Source organism: Leptonychotes weddellii, chromosome 1 (assembly GCF_054177405.1).
Source record: "Leptonychotes weddellii isolate Sample4059 chromosome 1, ASM5417740v2, whole genome shotgun sequence".
NCBI classification, from domain to species: domain Eukaryota; kingdom Metazoa; phylum Chordata; class Mammalia; order Carnivora; family Phocidae; genus Leptonychotes; species Leptonychotes weddellii.
This window is the reverse complement of record NC_138369.1, coordinates 115,951,071-115,976,848: the sequence shown is the minus strand read 5'-3', so window position 1 is coordinate 115,976,848 and position 25,778 is coordinate 115,951,071. Positions and strand designations below refer to the sequence as shown.

Sequence of the window (25,778 nt, the reverse complement as noted above, 5' to 3'; positions counted from 1 at the left end):
ATGGAGGTTCCTCAAAAAGTTGAAAATAGAGCTACCCTATGACCCAGCAATTGCACTACTGGGTATTTACCCCAAAGATACAAATGTAGGGATCCGAAGGGTACATGCACCCCAATATTTATAGCAGCAATGTCCACAATAGCCAAATTATGGAAAGAGCCAAGATGTCCATTGACAGATGAATGGATAAAGAAGATGTGGTATACATATATAATGCAATATTATGCAGCCATCAAAAGGAATGAAATCTTGCCATTTGCAATGACGTGGATGGAACTGGAGTGTATTATGCTGAGCGAAATAAGTCAATCAGAGAAAGACATGTATCATATGATCTCACTGATATGAGGAATTCTTTTCTTTTTTTAAGATTATTTATTTGAGAGAGTGAGAGAGCGAGCATGAGAGGAGAGAGGGTCAGAAGGAGAAGCAGACTCCCCGCCAAACAGGGAGCCCGATGTGGGACTCAATCCCAGGACCCTGGGGTCATGAACTGAGCCAAAGGCAGTCGCCCAACCAACTGAGCCACCCAGGCGCCCGATATGAGGAATTCTTAATCTCAGGAAACAGAGGGTTGCTGGAGTGGTGGGAGTGGGAGGGATGGGGTGGCTGGGTGATAGACTTTGGGGAGGGTATGTGCTATGGTGTGCGCTGTGAATTGTGTAAGATTGTTGAATCACAGACCTGCACCTCTGAAACAAATAATACATTATACGTTAAAAAAGAAGAAGACGAAGAAGATAGCAGGAAGGGAAAAATGAAGGGGGGAAATCGGAGGGGGAGACGAACCATGAGAGACTATGGACCCTGAGAAACAAGCTGAGGGTTGTAGAGGGGAGGGGGGTAGGGGGATGGGCTAGCCCAGTGATGGGTATTAAAGAGGGCACGTACTGAATGGAGCACTGGGTGTTATACACAAACAATGAATCATTGAACACTACATCAAAAACTAATCATGTAAGGTATGGTGATTAACATAATAAAATTAAAAAAATAAAAATTTAAAATTAAAAAAAAAGATTTTATTTAAATTCAAGTTAGTTAATCTGCACTGTAGTATTAGTTTTAGGGGTAGAATTCAGTGATTCATCACTTGTATATAACACCCAGTGCTCATTACAAGTGTCCTCCTTACAGAGTGTGGTGATTTTAAGATATATCCAAAAATTATTTGGCATTTGTCCTCTCAAAAGGTACAGCCTAATTCCTCTCCTCTTTACTGTGCGCTGGACTTAATAATTCTCTTCTAACAAATGGAGTATGGTGGAAGTAACAGTGTAAGACTTCCAAAATTAGGTCACAGAAGGCATTACAGTCTCTTCCTTGCACTCTCCCTCGTTTCACTTTATCTGAAGATAGCCAGATGTCATATCATGTGACACTCAAGCAGCCTTATGAAACATACCGTCCATGTAGTAAGGAAATGAGCCCTCCTTTCAAGAGCCATATGAGTAAGCCACCTTGAAAGGGCTTCCTTCAGCCACATAAAATCTTTAGATGACTACAGCTCTGGCCAACATCTCAACTGCAACCTCATGAGAGAGCTTGAGCCAAAATGATGGTTGCTCCATAATTCCTGATCTAAAGAAACTGTGTAATAACTAGTATTTGTTGCTTTAAGCTATAAATTTTGGGTTGATTTGTTAGTCATAGATAACAAATTCACAGAGTAAAAGAAAGCAGATACAGTAAGAAGTTTTTACATGCATCTAACTAGGGTTTCAGAATAAGAGAAAATATTAAACAGGGTAAAAATAATACTTAAAGAAATATGATTGAGAATTTTTCAAGCTTAAAACAAAAATCCATAGGTTCATGAAGAAAAACTATCCCCAAGAAATGCAAATTTTAAAAAATCTATATCTAGGTATATTATATTTAAATTGCTGGAACAAAGATAAAAACTTAAAAGCACATACCCCCAAAAAATGATATAAGTACAAAATTATACTGAGACCTTTCTTCTCACCAGAATACAATAAGAGCTGGAGACAATGAAATGGTCTATTTAAAGTGATAAAAGAAATGAGCTATTAACCTACAATTATATACATAGTAAATATATCCTTTAATAAGTAAGACAAAATAAAGATATTTCCAAGCAAACAAAAACTGTAGGTCACCAACAGGCCTGCAATAAAGAAATACTAAAAGTATTTCTTCAGGTGGAAGGAATATGACCACAGGAAGAGACATGGAAATGAAGAAAAGAAAAAAAAATAAAGAACAATACAGATGATAACTATATGGGTAAATCTTAGTGAATATTAACGGTATAAAATAAAAATAAAGTTTTCCATATTTAAAATACATGACAATACAAAAGGCAGGAAGGGAAAAGAAATGGCATAAGTATTAACGTATATTAGATTCTAATAAGTTGAGATCCATGCTGTACTATCAAGAGTAGCCACTACAAAAACTGTAAAAGAGTATGTAACCAACAAGTAATGGAGGAGCAGAAATGGAATTTTTTAAAGACTTTATTTACTGTGCAGAAGCTTTTTATCTTGATGAAGTCCCAGAAGTTCATTTTTGCTTTTGTTTCACTTGCCTTTGGAGACGTGTCTTGAAAGAAGTTGCTGTGGCTCGTGTTGAAGAAGTTACTGCCTATGTTCTCCTCTAGGATTTTGATGGATTCCTGTCTCACATTGAGGTCTTTCATCCATTTAGAGTTTATCTTTGTGTCTGGTGTAAGAGAATGGTCCAGTTTCATTCTTCTGTATATAGCTGTCCAATTTTCCCAGCACCACTTATTGAAGAGACTATTTTTTCCTGCTTTGTCAAAGATTATTTGACCATAGAGTTGAAGGTCCATTTCTGGAGTCTCTATTCTGTTCCATTGGTCTGTATGTCTGTTTCTGTGCCAATACCATGCTGTCTTGGTGATCACAGCTCTGTAATATAGCTTGAAGTCGGGCAACATGATGCCCCCAGCTTTTTCTTTTTCAACATTCCCTTGATGATTTGGAGTCTTTTCTGGTTGCATACAAATTTTAGGATTGTTTGTTCCATCTCCTTGAAAAATGCCAATGGTATTTTAATAGGGATGGCATTGAAAGTGTAGATTGCTCTGGGAAGGATAGATATTTTAACAATGTTTATTCTTCTGATCCATAAGCATGGAATGTTTTTCCATCTTTTCGTGTCTTCCTCAATTTCTTTCATAAGTGTTCTGTGGTTTCTAGAGTATAGATCCTTTACCTCTTTCATTAGGTTTATTCTTAGGTATCTTATGGGTTTTAGTGCTATTGTAAATGGAATTGATTCCTTAATTTCTCTTTCTACAGTTACATTATTAGTATATAGAAAAGCAACTGATTTCTGTGCATTGATTTTGTATCCTGCCACATTGCTGAATTGCTGTATGAGTTCTAGTAATTTGGGGGTGGAGTCTTTTGGGTTGTCCACATAAAGTATCATGTCATCTGCAAAGAGAGAGTTTGACTTCTTCTCTGCCAATTTGAATGCCTTTTATTTCTTTTTGCTGTCTCATTGCTGAGACTAGGACTTCTAGTACTATGTTCAACAATAGTGGTGAGAGTGGGCATCCGTGTCGTGTTCCTGACCTTAAGGGAAAAGCTCTCAGCTTTTCCGCATTGGTAATGATATTTACTGTGGGCTTTTCATAGATGGTTTTTATGATATTGAGGAATGTGCCCTCTATCCCTACACTCTGAAGAGTTTTAATCAGGAAAAGATGTTGTATTTTGTCAATGCTTTTTCTGCATCAATTGAGAGGATCATATGGTTCTTGTCCTTTCCTTTATTAATGTGCTCTATCACATTGATTGATTTGCAAATGTTGAACTATCCTTGCATCCCAGGAATAAATCCCACTTGGTCGTGGTGAATAATCCTTTTAATGTATTGTTGGATCCTATTAGCTAAGACCTTGTTGAGTATTTTGGCATCCATGGTCATCAGGGATATTGGTCTGTAATTCTCCTTTTTGATGGGGTCTTTGCCTGTTTTGGGATCAGGGTAATGCTGGCCTCATAGAAAGAGTTTGGAAGTTTTCCTTCTGTTTCTATTTTTTTGAAACAGCTTCAGTAGAATACATATTAATTCTTCTGTAAATGTTTGGTAGAATTCCCCTTGGAAGCCATCTGACCCTGGACTCTTGTTTTGGGGGAGCAAAAAATGGGCAGAAGACATGAACAGACACTTCTCCAAAGAAGACATACAAATGGCTAACAGACACATGAAAAAATGTTCAACATCACTAGCCATCAGGGAAATACAGATCAAAACCACAATGAGATACCACCTTACACCAGTTAGAATGGCAAAAATTAACAAAACAGGAAACAACAAATGTTGGGGAGGATGTGAAGAAAGGGGAACCCTCTTACACTGTTGGTGGGAATGTAAGCTGGTACAGCCACTTTGGAAAACAGTATGGAGGTTCCTCAAGATGCTAAAAATAGAGCTACCCTACAACCCAGCAATCGTACTACTGGGTATTTACCCCAAAGATACAGATGTAGCGAAAAGAAGAGCACATGCACCCCAATGTTCATAGCAACAATGTCCACAATAGCCAAACTGTGGAAGGAGCTGTGATGCCCTTCAACAGATGAATGGATAAAGAAGATGTGGTCCATATATACAATGGAATATTACTCAGCCATCAGAAAGGATGAATACCCACCATTTGCATTGATATGGATGGGACTAGAGGGAATTATGCTAAGTGAAATAAGTCAAGCAGAGAAAGATAATTATCATATGGTTTCACTCATATGTGGAACATAAGGAATAGCATGGAGGACCATAGGAGAAGGGAGGGAAAAATGAAGGGGGAGAAATCAGAGAGGGAGACGAACCATGAGAGACTATGGACTATGGGAAACAAACTGAGGGTTTCAGAGGGGAAGGGGGTGGCGGGATAGGATAGCTGGGTGATGGGTATTGAGGAGGGCATGTGTTGTGATGAGCGCTGGATGTTATATGCAACTAATGAATTACTGAACACTACATCAAAAACTAATGATGTACTATACAGTGGCTAACTTTACATTAAAAAAATAAAACAAAAAAAATGAAGACTTTATTTATTTGAGACAGAGCATGCATGCACAGGGGTGCGGTGGGCAGGAGGGCAGAGGGAGAGAAAGAGGAAGAAGCAGACTCCCCACTGAGAAGGGACCCAGATGCAGGACTCAATTCCAAGACCCTGAGATCATGACCTGAGTCGAAGGCAGACGCTTAACTTACTGAGCCACCCAGGCACCCCAGAAATGGAATTGAAAAAAAAACAAAACAAAACACTTGACTAATCCAGAAGAAGGTAAGAAAGGAGACTGTAGCTAAATTCTCTGCTCAGGTTCTCACAAGGCTGAAACCCAGATATCAGCCTGGGCTGCAATCTCATCTGAGGCTTGGGGGCCTCTTCCCAACTCAGTGAAGTTGTTGGCAGAATTCAGTTCTTGCAGGTGTAGAACTAAGCCCCATTTTCTTACTGGCTGTCAGCTCCTACAGGTTGTTCTCAGCTCCCAAAAGCCACCTTCAGGTCCTAACCATAGGCCTTTTGAAACATGACAGCTTAAGTCTTCAAAGCAAGCATGAGAATCTCACTCTGGTCTGCTACAACAGTTTCTTACAGAAAGTACTATAACCACAGGAATGACTATCTAATCACCTTTGCCGTATTACCTAATCTAATCAAGGGGTGATGATCCCACTGTGTTCACAGGTCCAGCCCATACCCATGGGGATAAAATCATAGAACAGGTGAACACCAGTGCCTAGGAATCTTGGGAACCATCTTAGAATTTGACTTACCACAGTGTGGACTGTGGGGAGGCAGACAATATAAAGGAATAGGAAAACCTTGAATGTGCACATAGTAACTGGAAAAGGGAATAAAACAGATTGAGGAATGGTGGCAAGAGGAAAAAGAGCTGAACAAACAGCACTGGGGGGAACTGGGAGAGCTAAAAGCTTTGTTTGGCAATGGATTTTGTGTGAGGCAGACAAAGAACTTAGTCTATTTGAACTTTTATTAAGTTCTTATTAAGAACTTAGTCCCTCTTTAAATATTTTCTTCAGAGATTGCCATAAATATCTTAATGTCTTTCAACAAATTGTATGTGTACTTATTTTTGTTTCTTATTTTTATGTTTTACTTCACTGTTGTTCCTATCAATGCAAATCTGTGCTCAGAATGAAACAACATGAGGCAACATTACTTTGATTACACTGGAAATATCAGGCTTGGGACTCAAACAGACCTTAAATCAAATCTCTAGTCCTTCACTTACTGGCTAAGTTATCTTTTTAAACCACCACTAATGTGCCTATGCTAACTGATGTTGCTTACTTTAGTGGGTGATCAAGATACTGCCTCTAGTAGACTGGTTTATCTCCTATTATCTCGTTAAGTGACAGCTGTGATCACCAGCCTATCCAGATTGACAACAAAATAACTAAACACAGTTAATTGCTTCCTGAAATTCCTTATGGACAAATTCCTTATGGATAAATTCCCTAATGTCCCTATGGGTGTACATATTAAAGAGGATATCTATTACTGTCTAAAGTATATACTAAATGTCAGCTTCTAGGGGTGCCTGGGTGGCTCAGTTGGTTAAGCGGCTGCCTTCAGCTCAGGTCATGATCCCAGGGTCCTGGGATCAAGCCCCACATGGGGCTCTCTGCTCAGTGGGGAGGCTGCTTCCCCCTCTCCCCCTCATTGTGCTCTCTCTCTCTGTGTCAAATAAATAAATAAAATCTTTTATATATGTTAGCTTCTAGTATTATAATTTTTATTATTTCTTCTACCCAGGTAAACCAAGTAGCAAATATTAAGTGGTGATCTGAAAAACAGAAAAGTGCAGTTGAGACATGTCAGGAAGGGAGCTCATATTAAGATCATGCTTCCCAGCCAAGACTGTAAAAGCACCACAGGGGCTGAGGTTGCTGTCTTTCTTATCCATTGATGTTTTCTCAGAGCTTTGCACATAATAAGTGCTCAATGAATACAATATTTAATAAGTGAAAACAATATTCTATGTACAGAATACAATACATTGTATTGTATTTATGGTGCACAATGGCCTTATTAAGGGGTCCAGCTTCAGAGTAAAGGTGGAAGACCTACCTGTCAGAAAGTCAAGGGTTGGAAGAGCTTGGAAGGGTTGGGAAATAAATTATATTCTTGCTGAAACAGATTATAAGTAATAGATTCATTCATTTTACAAATATTCTTTGGCTACTTTCTATGTTCAGATATTACAATAGATGTTGTAAAGTATATGAGACATGATTTCAACTGTCAAGAATCTTCAGTTCAATAGAGAAAATACTCACATACCACTAATTACTATATAAGGCTACATGTGGTAAGTGGCATGTGTAACACAAACAAAATTGTACAGAAGTTCAAAGAAAGGAGAGATCATTTTAGACCGTGGATTGGCTAACTAAGGCCCATGAGCCAAATTCATCCTGCGACTTGTTTTTGTCAAGGTCCAAGAGCTAGTTTTCACATTTTGATAAAACAAAGAATAAATAGACTATATGTAGCCTACAAAGCCTAATTTTACTATCTGTTCCTTTACATAAAGTTTGTGGACACCTGTTCACAATGAACAAAGAAGAATAAACAAAGACAGCTTCACAGAAGGAACATTTGATCTGGGCCTTTAACTGATGGACAGCGGTAAGACCAGGAAAAGGCACTTGGAATAGAGACAATGACTTGAGTAAAAGCCCAGGGGCAGTGAACTTCAAAGCACGTCTGGAGGATGATGGTGATGCATCCTATTTGGCAGGATGATGAGGTTTATGAAGGGAGAGGTGGAAGAGTATGGAATGACTGTCTGTGGTGGGTGGGCTAAGGAAGCTGACTATGCAATAACGAAGGACATCACACTCCATTTTTCATGGAGTTTTTGCAATGGCCTCTCTTCAAGGACTCTAATAAGAGTGAAGATGATTTTCACAATAGAGCATTATAGTAATGAGATTTTTATGACAATTAGCCAGAAACAAATCCCATGCTTCATTCTGGCCACCAAATAACTTATGATGGCAACATGTATTCTCCTAACTTCAGCCTAGGTCAAACTGAAACTCCCAAATGGGTGCCTAAAGACACCTTGCTTTATTTTATCTCATCTCCTCCATCATCTACCTCCCTGAAAATGTGATTTAAAATGGGACTTCAGACAGACCCTCCAGTGTAGCTTTGTTTCACATGACACTATGTTATTAATGCATGACACTATATTATTAATAATATTCACCAACAAGTCTCAGACCCACTATTTCACTCTCATTTAGTGGCAATCTCCTGCAATCAAATAATTGTGCTTGTCTGTCTGGCCCCAGCACAAGATGCACTTACACAGGCTGTTCTGTTGGTCAGTTCCATTTGCTGACAGCTCAGCAGGGAGGGCTTGATTTATTCAATGCATAAAGCTGCTACATACAAATGGAACCCTGGCTAGGGAAGGGGGAAAAAGAACTGAGAAATGCAACAGAAAAAGACATGCAAAGATGGAATGAAATGGAGGACTGAATGGAAAATTTCCATTTGCAAAAAGATGCCAAGGCTACCCCAATTTCCAAGTCCCCTGAAATCCTGAGTGCCTCAATTTTCCTTCCTCATAGACTGAAAGCAAAGACTTTATCCACAAATACATGCCTCCTAAGTGCTGTCACTCTGGTCAAATATATTTCAGTTCTCTGACTGGCCCTCTACTCCTACTCCAGACTAAATAAGGACAACAGTTCTTGTAATTAAAAAGCAAAGTAGGAAATCAAACTAAAACAGATGCAGTGAGGAAAAAATGAAACAACTTGAGAAAAGGGGAGAGAAAAATCACAGGAGAAATAGCTATAAATTATTTTATAATAGCCACAGGGCAGGGTGAGCTTAGCTGACTGGGTGCAGATGACTGGAGTAGAGCGGCTGTACCTTGGGCCCTCCCTTCTGGCTTCGCAGCATTCCCTCCACTTCTCCGCCGCCCTAGTCTTCACATGACTCCTACCTGGGCCTGTCCTTGGTCCCTGTTGCTTGAAATCTCTTCTTCCTTCCTTTCTATACCCCATTAAAGTATTCACTTTACTAGTTATAACCCCAAAACGATCTCTTAAAATACTTCAAAGAGAGCTATAGACCACAGTTCAGTGTGATCATCTACCAAGAATATTCATATCCAAACAGGGGACAACAAGATGAATTCCCAATGGTAGATTATCAGGTCACGGCAGGATCATTGGAGGAAAGGAGGGAAGGAAAAGGATAAGCAGAGGTGGAATGAAGAAGGAAAGGAAGAAAATATTTACTGAGTGCCATTTAGTTTTACATATAGCATTATGTGAGCAACTGCCCAGACAATACTCCCTAGACTAAATGGCTGCTAGTCAGGAACTTCAACTCCATTAATCCAGATCTGAGATAATTCCTAAAAACAATGGTCAGGAAATACAGGGAAAGGCAATTCTGTGACCCTCTCATCTCTCATCTTATGACCCTAACATTATACACATCTGGAAAGTGGACAGTAAGGGTGGGCAGGTACTGGACTCTGCCAGGGCTTTAGAAGTCAATAAGCTACTCTGAGGCCCTGTGTTCTCATTAATAAAGCAATGCCGTTGGGGGGAAAAAATGGTATCAGTACTTTCTTCTCATATTTAAATTATATAATTTATTAATATTATGTTATCTAATTAATATTATTAAAATTATTGAATTAAAGTATTAATATTAACTATATGATTATGTGATTCAATGAATTGTCAGATTTCCCCTTCTATAAGGTCATTCCTATAGCAGATAAATATGCTTTTATTTCTTCTATCTTAAAACAAAAACAAAAACAAAAAACTCTCCTTATATTGCTTCTCCCTCTGGGTACTATCCTATTTCTCAAATTCCCTTCTCAGCAAAATGCTTTTTTTTTTTTTTAAAGATTTTATTTATTTATTTGACAGAGAGAGAGACAGCGAGAGAGGGAACACAAGCAGGGGGAGTTGGAAAGGGAGAAGCAGGCTTCCCGCTGAGCAGGGAGCCTGATGAGGGGCTCGATCCCAGGACCCTGAGATCATGACCTGAGCCGAAGGCAGTCGCTTAACCAACTGAGCCACCCAGGCGCCCTCAGCAACATTCTTTGAAAGAGATGTCTTATACATATTTCTACTCTTTCTCCTCCCATCCTCCTTGAATCCACTCCAATCAAACTTCTGTCCCCATCACAGAACAGAAACTCTTCACATAAATGTCACCAGTGATCTCTCTAGTAGTCAATTCTGAGTTGTTCTTTTGACTGTTGGCAGAATTTTACACAGTTCCTCCACCGAACACTTTCTTCATTTGGCTTCCAGGACACCACACTCACCTCGTTGCTGGTCACCCCTTTTCAATCTAATTTTCTGGTTCTTCCTTATCTCCCTGAATTCCAAATATGGAAGATTCTACAAGACAGCCCTTATTCCTCTTCTTTCTCTCTCCACTCAGGCAATGGATGATTTCATCTGTTCCATGGCCTTGGAGACTATCTCTGGGCTGATGACTCCCAGAACTCTCTCTTGACATCACACTTGTACATCCAAATGTTTATGTGAAAACACTTTGGATACCTAGTTAAGTTCAAATTTAACATGACGAAAGTTCCCCAACTTATTCCTCCCGAAGTCTTTCCAGTCCCATTAAGTGGCAACTCCATCCTTCCAGCTGCTCAAGACTACAGCTTTGGAGTCACTTTTGAATCCTTTCTTTTTCTCACACACTACATTTCGTCCATCTGCAAATTCTATTGGTTCTTTCTTCAACACATAAGCAGGAGTCCAGCCCTTCTTTCCATTTCCACTGTTACCATCAACTCCTAGTTGAATTATTGAAGTAGCTTCTTATAATAATCACCATCCATGCTAGAAACAGATGCAAACTATACTCAAATGGAGTAACTGAGGAGAATTTAATAAAGGGACTGTTTACAAAGGTACACACAAGATTAAGAGAAATTCACAAATGATGGCCAACTGTCCTGAGTATGGTAAGGCCACTGGGGCCAAAGAAGTCACTACTATTCTTAGACCTGAAGGAGCAAAGAGTGGGAATAATTACCTGAACACACACACAACAGAAACTGTATTCTTCAGTGGACAAACTCAATCAGCCTGTGGCAACCACCAGGAATGAAGATGGAGAAATGAACATCATTAACTCACTGTCCTCCTACCTTCTGATCTTCTGATCATGGATATAACTGAATCCTAAGCCAGAAGAAGAGAGAGGCTCCTAACTTTGTGTGTTCCTCTGGGATACAGAGCAGAATGGAAAATAACAGAGAAGGGATCTGGACGGAAAAATAAATACATCCAGCAAAATATCTTCATCTGCAAAGCAGAAATAAGTATTACTGTCATGGAATAAAGTGAAATAATCTACATAAAGAATATAGCACAATGTCTGCCACATAATTTTTAGGGAAAAAAACAACTCTTATTTGCCTGGCATCATATTTCCAAGTGTGGAATCTTATGGCATGATGCTTTCCATACTTACAATCATGACAAATTAGTGGGCTGTGAATTTAAAGGGTTTCCCAGCATTTTTTTAAGAAATAGAAATGACCAGCATATGTCTCATGAAGTAAAGATAAGTATTGTCTCAAAAACATTCAATTAAGACGAACCATGAGAGACTATGGACTCTGAGAAACAAACTGAGGGTTCTAGAGGGGAGGGGGTCAGGGGATGGGTTAGCCTGGCGATGGGTATTAAAGAGGGCACATATTGAATGGAGCACTGGGTGATATATGCAAACAATAATCATGAACACTACATCAAAAACTAATGATGTAATGCATGGTGATTAACATAACATAATAAAAGAAAAAAAACATTCAATTAAATTTAATTAAAACACACATAAAATTCAAACTTCAAATATGACTCAAGACCCAGAATGCCTCTTCTTCTATTCTGAAGCTCCTGAAGCCTTGGCTATCTCTCCCCTCATGTATCTCATGGCCACTACTGCCTTGAACTGCTCTGTTCAAATCTATGATTCTGCTAGCAAAACTCCTTTGGCTCAAATGAAATTCAAACTAGGAGGTACTGCCCTTGCTTATGTACCCTGACTGGTTAGCTACACATAAACACAGATTATTGTAGGATTCAAATATGGAGTTGTTCAAATTCTTGAACTTTATGATCCAAAATGACTCATAATTTTGTAGGACAGAAGAAAATTTCAAATGCAGATATTCATTTGAAACAGGTTTTCAAACCCCATACTGTTTGTGTCACTGTTTTAGCTTAGGAACATGATGGAGAAATTCTAGCTACAGGGAGTAAAGATCAAACTGTCTTCTTCTTTGAGGTAGAAAAAGATTATAAGCCAATCGATTATATTATATAATATGGATGTGTTTGCCAGTTAACATGGTCTTCAATCTCCCATCCTGAAAGTACTTTACTGATTATCTGTGAGAATGGCCATGTTCTTGAAAATCCATTTCCAACTACAAAGGAGGAAAAGGGGGACGCCTGGGTGGCTCAGTCAATTAATCATCTGCCTTTAGCACAGGTCATGATCCCGGGGTCCTGAGATCAAGTCCCATGTCGCACTCCCTGCTCAGTGGGGAGTCTGCCGCTCCCTCTCCCTCTCCCTCCCCTTCCCCCCTGCTCATGCTCTCTCCCACTTGCTCAGGTTTGCTCTCCCTCTCTCCCTCAAATAAATAAATAAAATCTTTTTTAAAAAAACAAAGGAGGAAGAGGAAGATCATAATGTCGTTTCCTATGAAATCAAAGACATGTGCATAAAATGTTTCCATTTCTCAAGTGTCAAATCTAAGATTCTGAGATTAATAGAAACAGAAAGAGAAAGAAACAAATGGAGTCAAAGGAGAAGGAAAGGAGGAAGAGGCTAACAGCAGAGATGGGAGAAGATGGAGAAAAGGAATTCCAGGGTGAAGAGGAGGAAGAGGAGCCATTACCAGAAATCTTTATTCCATCAATTCCCTGTCACATCCTCTGTGGATTTTACTCTGAGCCAAGGAAGTTCTGGGTTTCTTTGGGTGACTATGACTCTGGTTTTCTGTATCATTGTGAGTTCCCCCATATGACAAAAGCAGTGATATCACAGAAAAGAAGGACGAGCCTTCTGATTTTCTTCTTGAAGACACAGAGAATAATCCCATCCAAACTATCACTTTCAGCATTAGCCAAGACTGATGTTTTGTGGAATGCAAAATGGAGAAATTCAAGTCTTAGTATCCTAAGCCAGAAAAATCCTTCATTGACGAATATGGTAGACTACTGGCACTTCAATATGCATGCCAATAATTATGGTTATGGATTAAAGGCATCTATCCTAGCTTTGATGACCGTTTTTTGGTGACCACTGGAACAGGTATTAATATTTTGTTTTCACCACATTTTCTGAATTTGAGCTAAACAAAGCCATCAAAGCCAAAGTGCTGTCTCCCAGGTTAGGAACTGAAGCAGAGCCAACTCCAGAAGATATGGAAAATCCTAAAGCCTACAGTATTGAGAATGCCAGAAGAAAAAGAGAACATAACAAGTTAATGAAAGAAGTGGGAGAGTAAAGGCTGGAAAGAGAGAACTCAAAGCTTTAAGGAATAAATTTTGGAAACTTCTAGAAATGAAGAATTACCAAAGCATATGCAGTTTAAATGAATAGATCAATTATAGAAAAAAAAGAATCAATTATCAGAAAAAGGGAAGAAATTCTACCTAAAACCCTAAGAGAAATTATGGTGAAAAATCAAATTGAGAAAAGGAAGAAACATATTAAAAGCTGAAAGGGGCCCAACTTAAGATTCAGCAGTGAAAAAAAAGAATGGAAGGAACTGTACAAGAGTAAACCTGATGATGACTATGAAGATTCCCAAGATGCTGAAGCCATCAAAGAGACCAGTTGTATATGGGAGACTTTAATCTGAAGACAGCCTTATACTATAAGATACCTCAGCATATGAGAATAAATGCCATGAAGAAGAAAGAGAAACTGGGACACCTAGATCCCATGGCCCATTCAAAGAAAATGCACATGAACAGGTACATTCTCTCTCTTCAAGACCTCACTGTGGCTGTCATCAAGGAAATACAGTGTCTGGTACAAGAACTGAAGAGCATTCAGTTGATTCTTCACATATCCAAGCATATCCCTATTCCCCAAATCCCCCCAGATATACCCAGAAGTTCCAGAAAAGAGATTTCAGTATGATGAGGAAACTCTCCTAGTTTTAAGCAACAGCAGACAAGAGTCAGGATGAAAAGTCAGGGTCTTGCAGGCTCTCAGATTCTCTTCTGGAAAGGACAGTGATCTGATGACATGAGATTCATTATCTAGATCATCAACGGCATCAACACTCAGCCTAGATACTCCAAAGTTAATGGAATTTGAAAAAGCAGATCCAACTGATGTGAAGCTGGAGATTACAAAAAGGGATGACATTAAACACTTATACATGCAACAGTATTTGACCAACAGGATCAAAGAACTGTCGCTTTTGATGCAGAACTCTATCTCCCAAGGCATCAGAAACTAAAACTAGATACTCAAATGAAATGATCTGACCTGCACCATGTCACATTATTTCAAAAAATGCTTCTCCTCAAGAATTTTGAAAAACAGGAGAATGTACTTCAAGAGCACATAATTCAGGACGCAGAGAGGAACTGGACTTGCAATGGAAAATAAATGAAACTCTTAAAGAGAAGGAAGAGAAAAAGAATGAAATTGCCAAGCTCCAGGACCAAGAAAAGTCACTCTATATGGGCTTCCAAGCTGCCATTGGAGAAAACAATAAATTTGCTAATTTCCTCATGAAAGTCTTAAAAGAGTAGTAAGTGGATGAAGAAAAAGGAGGTTGAATGAGATGCTGATGAAGTTGAGGATAATGATGAATCAAGTGAAGAAGAATCCGGCTGGGAGAGTGATGAGGATGCATATGAATCTCATAATAAGGTTTTTGATGATATTATTTGCCCAACAAATTGTGATATGGGTCTTTTTGAACTGGCCCTTCAACTCTGATAGAAAAGGATGGACACTGAGGAGGCCTTAGTTGAAGGAAAGAAAATTACCAATAACCTCAAAAAGAAATATGATGCACTATCCAAAAAAGTAAAAATTGTGACAAATAACCTGAATGCAGCAAAGGAGGCCCTAGAGGTTTACCAATGAGAGACACAGCAGTGGCTGAATGAACTGCTGGTTATGATTCCACTCAAGCTCCACCGGATAGATCATGTAGTATTTGGAGAAATACCTAATGATCTTTCTGGAACCTTGGTCTTTTCTAACCATTCCTTGGGATGGCTGCAAGAACAAACTGTACGACTCCATGAGGAAAATTCCAAGCAACAAAAACTTAACAAAGAATGTTGGAAGAGGTGTAAACAGCTTATCTGAAAAAAGAGAGAGACGGTAAAAAGGATAAGCAAAATGGAAGAAACAACTAATGATCAGCAAGTTTAGCTGTGGGATGGACCTAGAAACCCTTCAGACAGTTTCTGTGAACACATTTGAAGAGCTAAAGATCAAGAAACTTTGAAAGGAATTATTGAATGCAAAGGAAGATGTAGTAGGAAAAGCTTGCTCAAGTGCAATGGGAGCTGATGACAAAGACAAAAAAGCACACCCAAAGCTTCATCAGACAAATGATTTATGTATCAAAAAGAGGAAACTTGATTCTTGGTTGAATACACTCCAAAACCAGCAGGGCAATGGCTTCCAGGGCCCTAGGAAAGCAGATATATATTGTGGCAAGAGAGAAGGTCACAGAACTGATCCAAGTTCAGGCAGAAAAGAGAAAGAGTTGTTCTTTTGCATCAGAAAGGTGGTCTTACCCTCTCACCCATTCAGCCTCTGCAAGAGAGTAAGATGAAGCCCATGCACGGGCCTTTAAGTTTGCTTTTTTCTCAAATCCATCCAAGATTTCTGACATATAACTGATCAGAAGTTCTGTTTCCTTGCCACATGCCACAATCCTATTTTTTTGAAGTGAACTTACCTAAAAGTCTAAAACCAGATCCAGTCATATAGTTTTAATAATTTTTCTCCAATTTGGTTATCTTAGAACTGACTGTAGCACCCAACATCAATTTCCGATTGAACTGAACCCTTTTAGATCCATTTGGAACCCACTGGATTGAATATGGAGTCTCAGAAGGCTGTATCTCAAAACTGCAAGAAAGTATTAGTAATATATCATGTTTTAAGAAATTTGTCTCTTGGTTATCTGAATGTTTAGCCATTGGCAAGACAAACTATCATTTAGCAATCTCTGAGAAAACTTGGCTTTTTTTAATCCTTGGAAAATAAACTTTGATGTTAAATATTCTCTGAGAGGACAAAAAAGAAAAGCACAATCCCAAGGGAGAGGAAGTGAATGAAAACTTGGACAAAGTAGCCATCAAAAGAGAAAGGGACAAACCAGGGGTATAGGCCAAGCAGCCCTAATTCCTTAGAGTTGGTAATTTGTGGCTGAAGATGGATTTAGGTCCGTCAGAGAGACATATTGAATACCTGCAAAACGATGCAGCAGAACTCATCTTTGTGAGAAATAAGACACAGAGGAATACGTTTCCTTGGTATCTACTGGGTTGACAGAATAATCTCATCTCATTGGAGACTAAAAATTGAGAGAATAATGAGACTCTCTGGAATTGTGGGGCCAGGTTAGAGAACTTTGACCTGAGCTGGAAAGGGCTAAATTAGAGAATACAGGGTTGAGGAGATAAGCTGAAGTAAAAATAATATGCTCTCTGAGCAGTTATGTTATTTATATACTATATGCTTTACGTATATTATCTAACTTCATTCTTAAAACAATACAATGAAGTACTAGTATTATGTCGACTTTACAGAGAATGAAACAAATTATGTAACTATTCTTTAATTGAACATTTATTCCCTGTTTTTTTCTATGCTGAATTAAACATTCATTTTATATTCTTAAAAAGAAAAGCACAAACATTCTGCCAACAATATCTTAGAACAAGAAATGCAAATTAGAATTCTGACATTGTTAACTTCGCAGAGCAGTTATTTGAGGGCTCAGGATGCAAGACATGCAGACAGACAGCAGTTTGCTTTGGACTGGCAGAAAGCAGGAGACTACCCAGTTTCCTGAGTCACCTCTGGTTTCAGCAAACTCCTCAGCTCTGAATGGAGCAGAGGAGTGTGTTTTAACAAAATGGTCAATAAGGAGGCTTTTCTCTGAAGAGGTTTGCAGCTCTACTAGTATGCTAAGTATTCCCATAGTTTCTCATGTCCTATGTCATCTTCTTTCAGGTTCTAGTCAAGTCATTTGCTGTTTTTATTTTTATTTTTTTTATTTGACAGAGAGAGAGAGAGCAAGCACAAGCAGGGGGAGTGGCAGAGGGAGAGGGAGAAACAGACTCCTCACTGATCAGGGAGCCTGACACGGGGCTGGATCCCTGGATCCCAGGACTCCAGGATCATGACCTGAGCTGACGGCAGGTGCTTAACTGACTGAGCCACCCAGGCGCCCCTCATTTGCTGTTTTTAATACAGATCTAGAAGTAATGATAGGTTACATCACTCTGAGAGATCATCTCTAACAATCACTTTTGATTGTGCATAACATTTTAAACTAATTTGAGAGTGTCGTTTTCATTTCAGGGTAAGTGGTCGTGGGAATTCCTGGCTATACCCACCTAAGAATGATCTCACTGATACTTGGATTCCTATTAGTAATAGAACGTAGCACTTTAAATTCAGAGCTCTATGGGTACATATTAATGAGCCACTCCACTGAGCTGTCCTAGAATATAAATTGATTACTGAAAAGGAAAGGTGAAGAAGGCAATATAGCATCAATGTAGAAAGTGACTCAGCAATGTCAAGTCTTCCTAACCTGATGAGGCTGCTGATCTGTCCCCCAAATTATATAGGATTTTGTTTCCTTTCAAAGATTCTTTAATATTCCTATTTAAGAGGTCTGAATAGTTTGTACCTATTACTATAAATCTCTGGTGTAGTAGCTTCTCTATTGGAGAACATTTACCACTTTCTCTGCTATATGCTCTAAACTCTGTTTGCCTTTCAAGCACTTAAAAAAAAGTCATAAAAAGTAATAATAAATAAATAAATACACATTAAATTCAATGTGTATTTCTGTGTACATATGTGTGTGTTTCTGTGTGTCTGTGTTCAAGTATGTATTTGTTCTCTGGGTCACAATATAAAATGTATTTCTTACTAAGAGTCATGGTCAAAAAGTATTTGAAAGGCACAATCAAAAACACTTCTTTCTACTCTCACCTCTCACACACCAAAGTCTTTGCAGCTATGATTAAATTAAGGATTTTGAGATGGGGAGATTATCCTGGATTATAGGATTGGACCCTAAATGCAACTATATGTATCCTTCAAAAGGAAGAGGAGATTCTACACACAAAGAAAGCCAATGTGAAGACAGAGTAGAGAGTGATTTCAAGATACTGACCTTCCTTGAAAATTGAAGTGATGCAGTCACAAGTCAAGGAATGCTGGCAGTCATCAGAAGCTAGAAGAAGCAAGGAATGATTATCCATTCATCAGTTGATGGAAATTTCAAAAGATTACTTTTATAGCTTCTTTCCATGTCCTTAGTGGGAAGGGAAAAGATTACCAGACTTACATCCATGAGTGAGGTATCATGAGAATTGAGAGGGCCTCCCGCACACCAATTTGTACTTCAACATGCCTCATAATAATGGCCAACACACTGAGTGATAATTACATGCAGAGCAGACTATGTACATAATTCTCTATCCTCACAAAAATTTGGTGAGGTAGTCATCATTACCCTTGTTTTACAAATGAGAAAATTCAGAGTCAGAAATAACTTATCTAAAATCATACAACTAGTGACAGAACTAGGTTGTACATCTACTTTGACTTGCCTCCCAAAACAGAGCCTTGTCCACTTGAAGTGTCTCCCTGTATTACCTATCCCTGGTTTCCTGAGACTGGGCTTCTGTACGTTAACCTGTTCCTCAAGCAACCTATATGCTGTAGTTTGTACATACCAAAAATATACATAATAGAAAATTCTTTATATAATACATAAGAAATTTTGGTTGACAATAAATTACATTACAAAAATCTCAGGGCTAGATGAATTCTTAAGGATCCAAATGCAGAATCTTTTTACAGATGGGGAAAACAAGGCCAACAAAGTTGCATACTTGTCTAATATGCAACCAGCTCATCAAAGCAGAATTTCACTGCAATGTAAACCGATTTCTAGTACTTTATAAGTTCTAAGTGGAAAGTAACTCCAAACTTACTTGATCAAACATTGTAAAACTTCCATTACTGTCTCCATTACTTTCCTCTTCTCAAGCATTTATGGAGGGATATATAAAACTGATGCCCTGTAATGGCAAAACCAAACCTTAGTTTTTGAGGAGAGGAAGAGAAATTTTAAATAGCATTTTTCAGTTGGGATTTGGGGAATCCCACGATCAGAGTATTAACTGACTTTTAAGTGATAATTCCGTTCTACAAAACAAAACCCCAAATATTTATACAAGGTCAAATCACAAATTAAAATAAAATTATTTTTGGGTGCCTGGGTGGCTCAGGTCATGATCCCAGGGTCCTGGGATTGAGTCCCACATCGGGCTCCCTGCTCCTTGGGAGCCTGTTTCTCCCTCTGCTTCTCTCTCTCTCTCTCTCTCTCTGTCTCTCATGAATAAATAAATAAAATCTTTTAAAAAAAATAAAATAAAATAAAATTATTTTAAATAAGAAAATGCTACCGAGCACCCCTGAAACACAATTTGGTTTGTTGTTTTGGTTTTCTGGGACATATTCTCATTTGCTATACTGGCTTGCGTATTTATTTGGCTTCAAGGTGGAACTGTTACGGCATTTTTAAGGATATTCATTACCCTTGACAGTTATAAACAAAATGAAAGGCGAATGGACTTGCTGAAAAATGGGGTGGGGCGGGTGTTCTGAGTAAGGCTACACAGTATTTGTTCTCGCCCTTCTGCACCAATACCTTTCCCCACAGGAATTTCCAAGCACCTTCGGGCCGGTAGCAAAGGGCAAAACACAGAGAAGCCCCAGCTCTGAGCCCAAGCAAGGAGGCAATCCGCCCACCCATCAACCAATCTAAAGTCGTGTTCTGCACCTGCCCACTGCTTGAGCGACCTTTTCCCTCTGGCCCACTGCGTCCCCTTTTACGACAGTTTTCCGACCTATTTGCGGCGGCTACTGCCGTATTTCCTGGGGCGTCCGTATCTGGGCGGTTTGTGTCCCCTGGTGGTGGCCGCATCGGTGTCTGGTAGAGGAGTGGGAGTTGGTGGCTGCGGCTTTTGGGCTGGGATGAACCGCGCTCTCGGTGGAGGCCGGGGAGCCGAGCCAGAGCCATGGTGAGTGCGGCCTTCTGGTCTCCCTAGCGATCTCGGGTCCAGGCCTCAATCTCAAGTTGCGACCTCAGAGGAGGGGAGCCGAGGTTGTCTCCCCATTGCGACTCTGGGCTGGAGATACAGGGCCGCAGAGAGCCACGCTCTTCAGGACACAAAAGCTGTTGGCTCAACTCTCGAGGGCCTTTATGTTCTCATATGGCCCTTCTACAGGGGGTTCCAGTCCCTGGTTCGTCGTCCCCGAGGCTCAGTGATTAGTGGAAACGCATTTGATTATACCTGCCCTTCCTCTGATACAGCCTCACAGTACCTTCTCTACTTTGCTGTATCCTTCCCCTTGGCTTTTGCCGACACATCTTTTCCTGAATACATTTGGAGCCTCTGTACAGTGACCGTGAGACGCCACAGTGCCGAAGGCGCTGTGAAAAGCTATTCTTCTCGTTAAGCCCACGTTTAACGTTGAAACGTGTTGTCAAAATTCTGCAGTGACTTTAAATAGTTCTTTCTCTAGCAGAAACTTTATTTCCATTGTTCTTGATTGAACATTAATGTGGTTTCATTTGCCCGGAGGTGAGAGGTTTTCAAAGGGAGGGTAATCTTTTTCACTGTTGTAAAAGTAAATTAAGCAAATCCACTCGCTCTTGTCTTTCACAGTGAAAATCCCATACCTTTACGACGAATTGGAGATAAGAGTTGCAGTTAAAGGATCATGGGCAGACTATTTACTTCCTAAAAGTTGTTTCTCCTTTTGAAATAAAATTTGTAATGAGTTTGGGATGGGACAATAGGTACCATAGGGAAGGGTGAGAATTCGAGAAGTAAACTATTTACTCTGCTTCCCCTTACCAGGCCAGTACAGTGGTAGCAGTTGGACTGACCATTGCTGCTGCAGGATTTGCAGGTTTGTTTATGGTTTGGGAGTGGAAGTGAAGTAGGGGAGGTTGGAGATTGCTTAATTAATTTATTGCTTTTGTTTTTAGGCCGTTATGTTTTGCAAGCCATGAAACATATGGAGCCACAAGTAAAACAAGTTTTTCAGAGTCTACCAAAATCTGTAAGACTTACTAAACATTTTTGCTAATTCTCATTCCTGTATATGAAGCCGAGAGTCACACTTGAAGAGGGTAAATTTCCAAACATCCGTGGAGGTCTGAGAGATTGCTTTGGGCCCCTTCTCTTCCTTCCCACAAAGAGGGTTTTCTTAGAAGTTCTGAGCTTTGTAATATTGTTAACCCTAAAAAAATGTTTTGTATGACAGAATTGGGGTATTAACACAATTCTAGTATCATGAAAATTATATCACTTTATTGTTTAGATACTGTTAACTTCAGCAGCATTTGTCCAAATTCTTGCCTTCCCTTATCTGCTCTGCATGACAAACACGGAGAGATCTAGGGGTCTGAAGTGATCCATTCTTAACTCTGTGTCCCTGGAACTCCCTAATAAGATTCTTGGGTAGCACTGAAGTAGGCTATAGAGTATGAGTGGATGTGATGTTTGGCTGTAACAGCTTGTTCAGTATTTATTTTTATTGTTGTGATTGAATGTGACAGAATAGGGTGACGGTAGATTTTACTAATATCATCTCTGACATAACAAGGTCAGAGGACCTGGTAGCCTGATTTTCTCAATACATATCTTAAAGTCTTGTTTTAGTAGTTACCTTTACCCTCAAAATACCCTTGAACCACTCATCTGAAAGGATCTCCAAATCCTTTTCTTAAAGCACTTGTTTTTCTAACATATATTCTTAGATCAAATTTTTTAAATTATATTTTAAAGACTTAGAGAGAGCATGAGACGGGGGGAGGGACAGAGGGAGCAGCAGACTCCCCAGTGAGCAGGGAGCCTGATGTGGGGCTCCATCCCGGGACTCTGGGATCATGACCTGAGCCAAAGGCAGATGCTTAACCGACTGAGCCCCCAGGCGCCCCTCTTAGATCAAATTTTATCTATAACATAGCTAACATGGAATAATCTTCCCTTTATTCCAAGAACTGGCTTTGAGGCACTGTTCTTTTGTCTTATATTTTTAAGATAGTTTTTCTGAGGGAAAAAAATGGATGTTTAGTGATCATTAAAATATTCGTTGCTACTTATAAAGCTAAAATGCGGTAAGAGTTGCAGTTAAGGTTCTCTGAAATGTCTTAATTTTTCTATGAACATTTTCAACACTTTTTTAGCAATTTTCAGTTTATTCTAATAATCTATTTTTACGGATGCATTTCCTCTTTCAGGCCTTCAGTGGTGGCTATTATAGAGGTGGGTTTGAACCCAAAATGACAAAACGAGAAGCAGCATTAATACTAGGCGTAAGGTAAATAATTTCTAATATTTGTAACATTTTTGTACAACTCTTAGAGCTATGAGCAAATGTAGAAAGACCTTTTATTAAAACTTATAATAGTGTTACATACATTGTAAGATCTAAACACTCCCTACAAAAGTACATTGAGAAGGCACACTGGCACATAAGCACTTTTTAATTCACTGAAAGATAGGCTTTTAAACTGACAGTTGCAGCGCTCAATGTTGTTCTCTGTAGCATTTTTTAGTGAAATTCTCCATTTCCAGGTAGTTAAACATGCTTTCCCTTTCAGTAAAAGGACTTTTATGAAGTTCAAATAATTTTAATATTTGAGAGCGCGCAAGCGAGCATGAGTGGTGGGAGGAGCAGAGGGAGAGGGAGCAGCAGACTCCGTGCTGAGCTCAGAGCCCAAAGCGGCTCTATCCCAGGACCCCAAGATCATGACCTGAACCAAAATCGAGTCAGACGCTTAACCAACTGAGCCACCCAGGTGCCCCTCAACTAATTTTTTATCAATGCCTTTATGGGGTGCCTGGGTGGCTCAGTCAATCAAGTGTCTGCCTTCGGCTCAGGTCATGATCGAGCCCCATGTCAGGCTCCCTGCTCGGCGGGGAGTCTGCTTCTTCCTCTTCCTTTCCTCCTCCCCCTTACCCCCAATTGTGCTCTCTCATGCTCTCAAATAAAATCTTAAAAAAAAAGGGGGGGGCGCCTGGGTGGCTCAGTCGTTAAGCGTCTGCCTTCGGCTCGGGTCATGGTCCCAGGGTCCTGGGATCGAGCCCCGCATCGGGCTCCCTGCTTGGCAGGAAGCCTGCTTCTCCCTCTCTCACTCCCCCTGCTTGTGTTCCTGCTGTTGCTATCTCTCTCTGTCAAATAAATAAATAAAATCTTTAAAAAAAAAAAAAAGGGAAGGGGCACCTGCGTGGCTCAGTCGGTTAAGCGGCTGCCTTCGGCTCAGGTCATGATCCCAGGGTCCTGGGATCGAGTCCCGCATCGGGCTCCTTGCTCAGCAGAGAGCCTGCTTCTCCCTCTGCCTGCCTGCCACTCCCCCTGCTTATGCTCGCTCACTCTGTGTCAAATAAATAAATAAGGAGCTATTTAGTTCCCTGATTCAGAAGATTCATCATCCTTGTATGTTAGGGAAGAGGTTCCTAAACCACTTTCCATATTGTGTTGACTTGACTCCAGTTTCACAATATCTTTAATTGGCCTTTATGTACAATTTTTTGATATGATCCAGAAGTAAACTCCACCTTTTTCTTTTTAAACTAGCCCTACTGCCAATAAAGGAAAAATAAGAGATGCTCATCGACGAATTATGCTTTTAAACCACCCAGACAAGGGTAAGTAGCCATTAAATTCTTCTTGTACATGTTTTTAAATCACTAATTGTTACTAGTGGAATAATTTCATACTTAATTCTTCACTATTTCAAGGGAAATGCCTAAATCTGTGTGTGAGCACTGTTTCCCAGGCTGGATCCATCCATTTTCCAATGTCTTAAAAGAATAAATCCTGAATGAAAAATTTATAGAATAAGCTTATGTAGTAACTACTGTAATTTGAAAGTGGTGATAACATTACCATTTTCAGATCTGCAGTAGTGATAAATGTGACTTCTCCTAGTCTAAATACTATCAATACTGTTTTGGTGGGGGGGGGGGTCTATATTATTAAAGGAAATGTTAAGTTTCAGTTAAGGAAACTAAAAATTTAATTTTTTCTATCCATTATCCATTTCTATCTGTATCTAGGAACCTGTAAGATTTGTTTCTATTTCTAAGCAGACTTGACTGTGTTGAAAGCAAATAATTACTAGGAATACCAAAATATAGATCCCAAAATCCTTGTTCCACTGCTCAAAAACGAATAGGCCCTTTTAAGAATGTTTTGATTTTAAACAGGGCTGTGATTGTTTGGTATTGGACTGTAGTAGCCTCCTTTACAAAATTTAGCTTCTATTTTTGAAGGGCTTCTGATTCATTAAGTGTAGTATGGAGCCTATAAAGGTGTATTTTCTTATTGGGATGTTGATGCTTGCTGCTCTGAGAACTACATTTTGAGAATCAGTGCTCCAGCAGAGTAACAGGAAAGCACCCAACATTATGAAGGCACAATTAGTAACAGGAAAAGAGAAAAACTGTGGAGGACAGAAAGAGTACAAATCATAGTGGGTGGTCTTTCCAACAAAGCTCAGAAACCTCTGAGAACATATTTTCAAAGTAACATAGTACAATAAATTCATGTTCATGTATGACATAATCATCGTAAATAGTAACACTATTTCAAGGTCACATATGTAGGGGTTTTTTAATCCTATTTCTATCAGTTTAAGTCTTTAAAGGTGCCATTTTTGTGGAAATCTTCATGTGAATTACTTCATTTCCCATTGGTGAAAGATACTACCATACATTTGGTCATCTGTTTGCTGTGTCATAGTTATTTTACAAAGTCAAAATGCCGTTTCTGCTAATTCCACCTCTCAGATAAGCAATAGGAATCCTTTAAACGAGAATGTTCACCAAGCAGAAATTGAGAAGCCGTATTATAACTATTCCTTTTTTCTTTCTTCCTATAGGAGGATCTCCTTATATAGCAGCCAAAATCAATGAAGCTAAAGATTTACTAGAAGGTCAAGCTAAAAAATGAAGTAAATGTGTGATGAATTTTAAGTTCTTGTTAGTTTATGTATACAAGTGCTAGCTTTTTATAATAAAATGCCTCAAAGCTACAAATTTTAAGAATGATTTGGCACAAACTAAACCAAAGCTTTGGTAGAAGTTTCTTTGAATGTGAGGATTTTAAATGAGATTATAGAATATTTGGAGATTTAACATTCAGTAATTATAGATACCACTTGAATAGAAATTAGACCATCTCTGGCTTTGAAGGAGCCCCCAATCTAATGAGATAGTGAAAAATTGGTAATTAAAATACAATGTGATATTAGGATGAAATTTGCATAGGTTGTTATAGGAGGGATTCATCCTATTGGGAGAAAAGGCCGCTCAAAGTTGAGAAAACCAACCCCACTGCTTGGAACCTTAAATTTTAAAAGTGAGTTTAGCCACAACTTTGATCTAAGAAATATATCTAATTATAT

The 25,778-nt window shown here is 39.2% G+C and overlaps 2 protein-coding genes and 1 pseudogene across 3 annotated transcripts in view; 2 read left to right on the top strand and 1 right to left on the bottom strand.

Moving 5' to 3' along the window:
• The window catches only part of LOC102730838 (cilia- and flagella-associated protein 44-like), a 60,030-nt pseudogene extending 44,090 nt beyond the window's left edge, over positions 1 to 15,940 (top strand).
• LOC115940224 (uncharacterized) overlaps positions 1 to 20,134 on the bottom strand; it is a 695,973-nt gene extending 675,839 nt beyond the window's left edge. The window contains exons 1-3 of the mRNA XM_081830171.1: positions 20,004 to 20,134; positions 19,285 to 19,371; positions 18,459 to 18,518 (exon numbers count right to left, since the gene is read on the bottom strand). The gene's annotated coding sequence lies outside the window, so the exon portion shown is untranslated. The remainder of the gene's footprint in view (positions 1 to 18,458; positions 18,519 to 19,284; positions 19,372 to 20,003) is intronic.
• Positions 20,135 to 20,221: 87 nt separating this feature from the next.
• On the top strand, positions 20,222 to 25,732 carry DNAJC19 (DnaJ heat shock protein family (Hsp40) member C19). 2 transcript variants are annotated; one of them, XM_081830178.1, is made up of 6 exons: positions 20,222 to 20,376; positions 21,220 to 21,271; positions 21,351 to 21,424; positions 22,608 to 22,687; positions 23,948 to 24,018; positions 25,254 to 25,732. In XM_081830178.1, the coding sequence occupies exons 1-6, from the start codon at positions 20,374 to 20,376 to the stop codon at positions 25,322 to 25,324; spliced, it is 351 nt and encodes a 116-aa protein (XP_081686304.1). In that variant the 5' UTR covers positions 20,222 to 20,373; the 3' UTR covers positions 25,325 to 25,732. The 2 variants fall into 2 exon arrangements, with proteins under 2 accessions (XP_081686304.1, XP_081686313.1); XM_081830187.1 differs by lacking the exon at positions 20,222 to 20,376 and having other exon boundaries at positions 21,254 to 21,271; positions 21,331 to 21,424.
• The last annotated feature ends 46 nt before the right edge of the window (positions 25,733 to 25,778 follow it).

Excerpts from the sequence above, each read along its gene's own strand:
- DNAJC19 (XM_081830178.1), top strand. Across the intron at positions 21,425-22,607 it reads TTCAGAGTCTACCAAAATCT|GCCTTCAGTGGTGGCTATTA; the intron begins GTAAGACTTACT and ends TTCCTCTTTCAG. Across the intron at positions 22,688-23,947 it reads GCATTAATACTAGGCGTAAG|CCCTACTGCCAATAAAGGAA; the intron begins GTAAATAATTTC and ends TTTTTAAACTAG.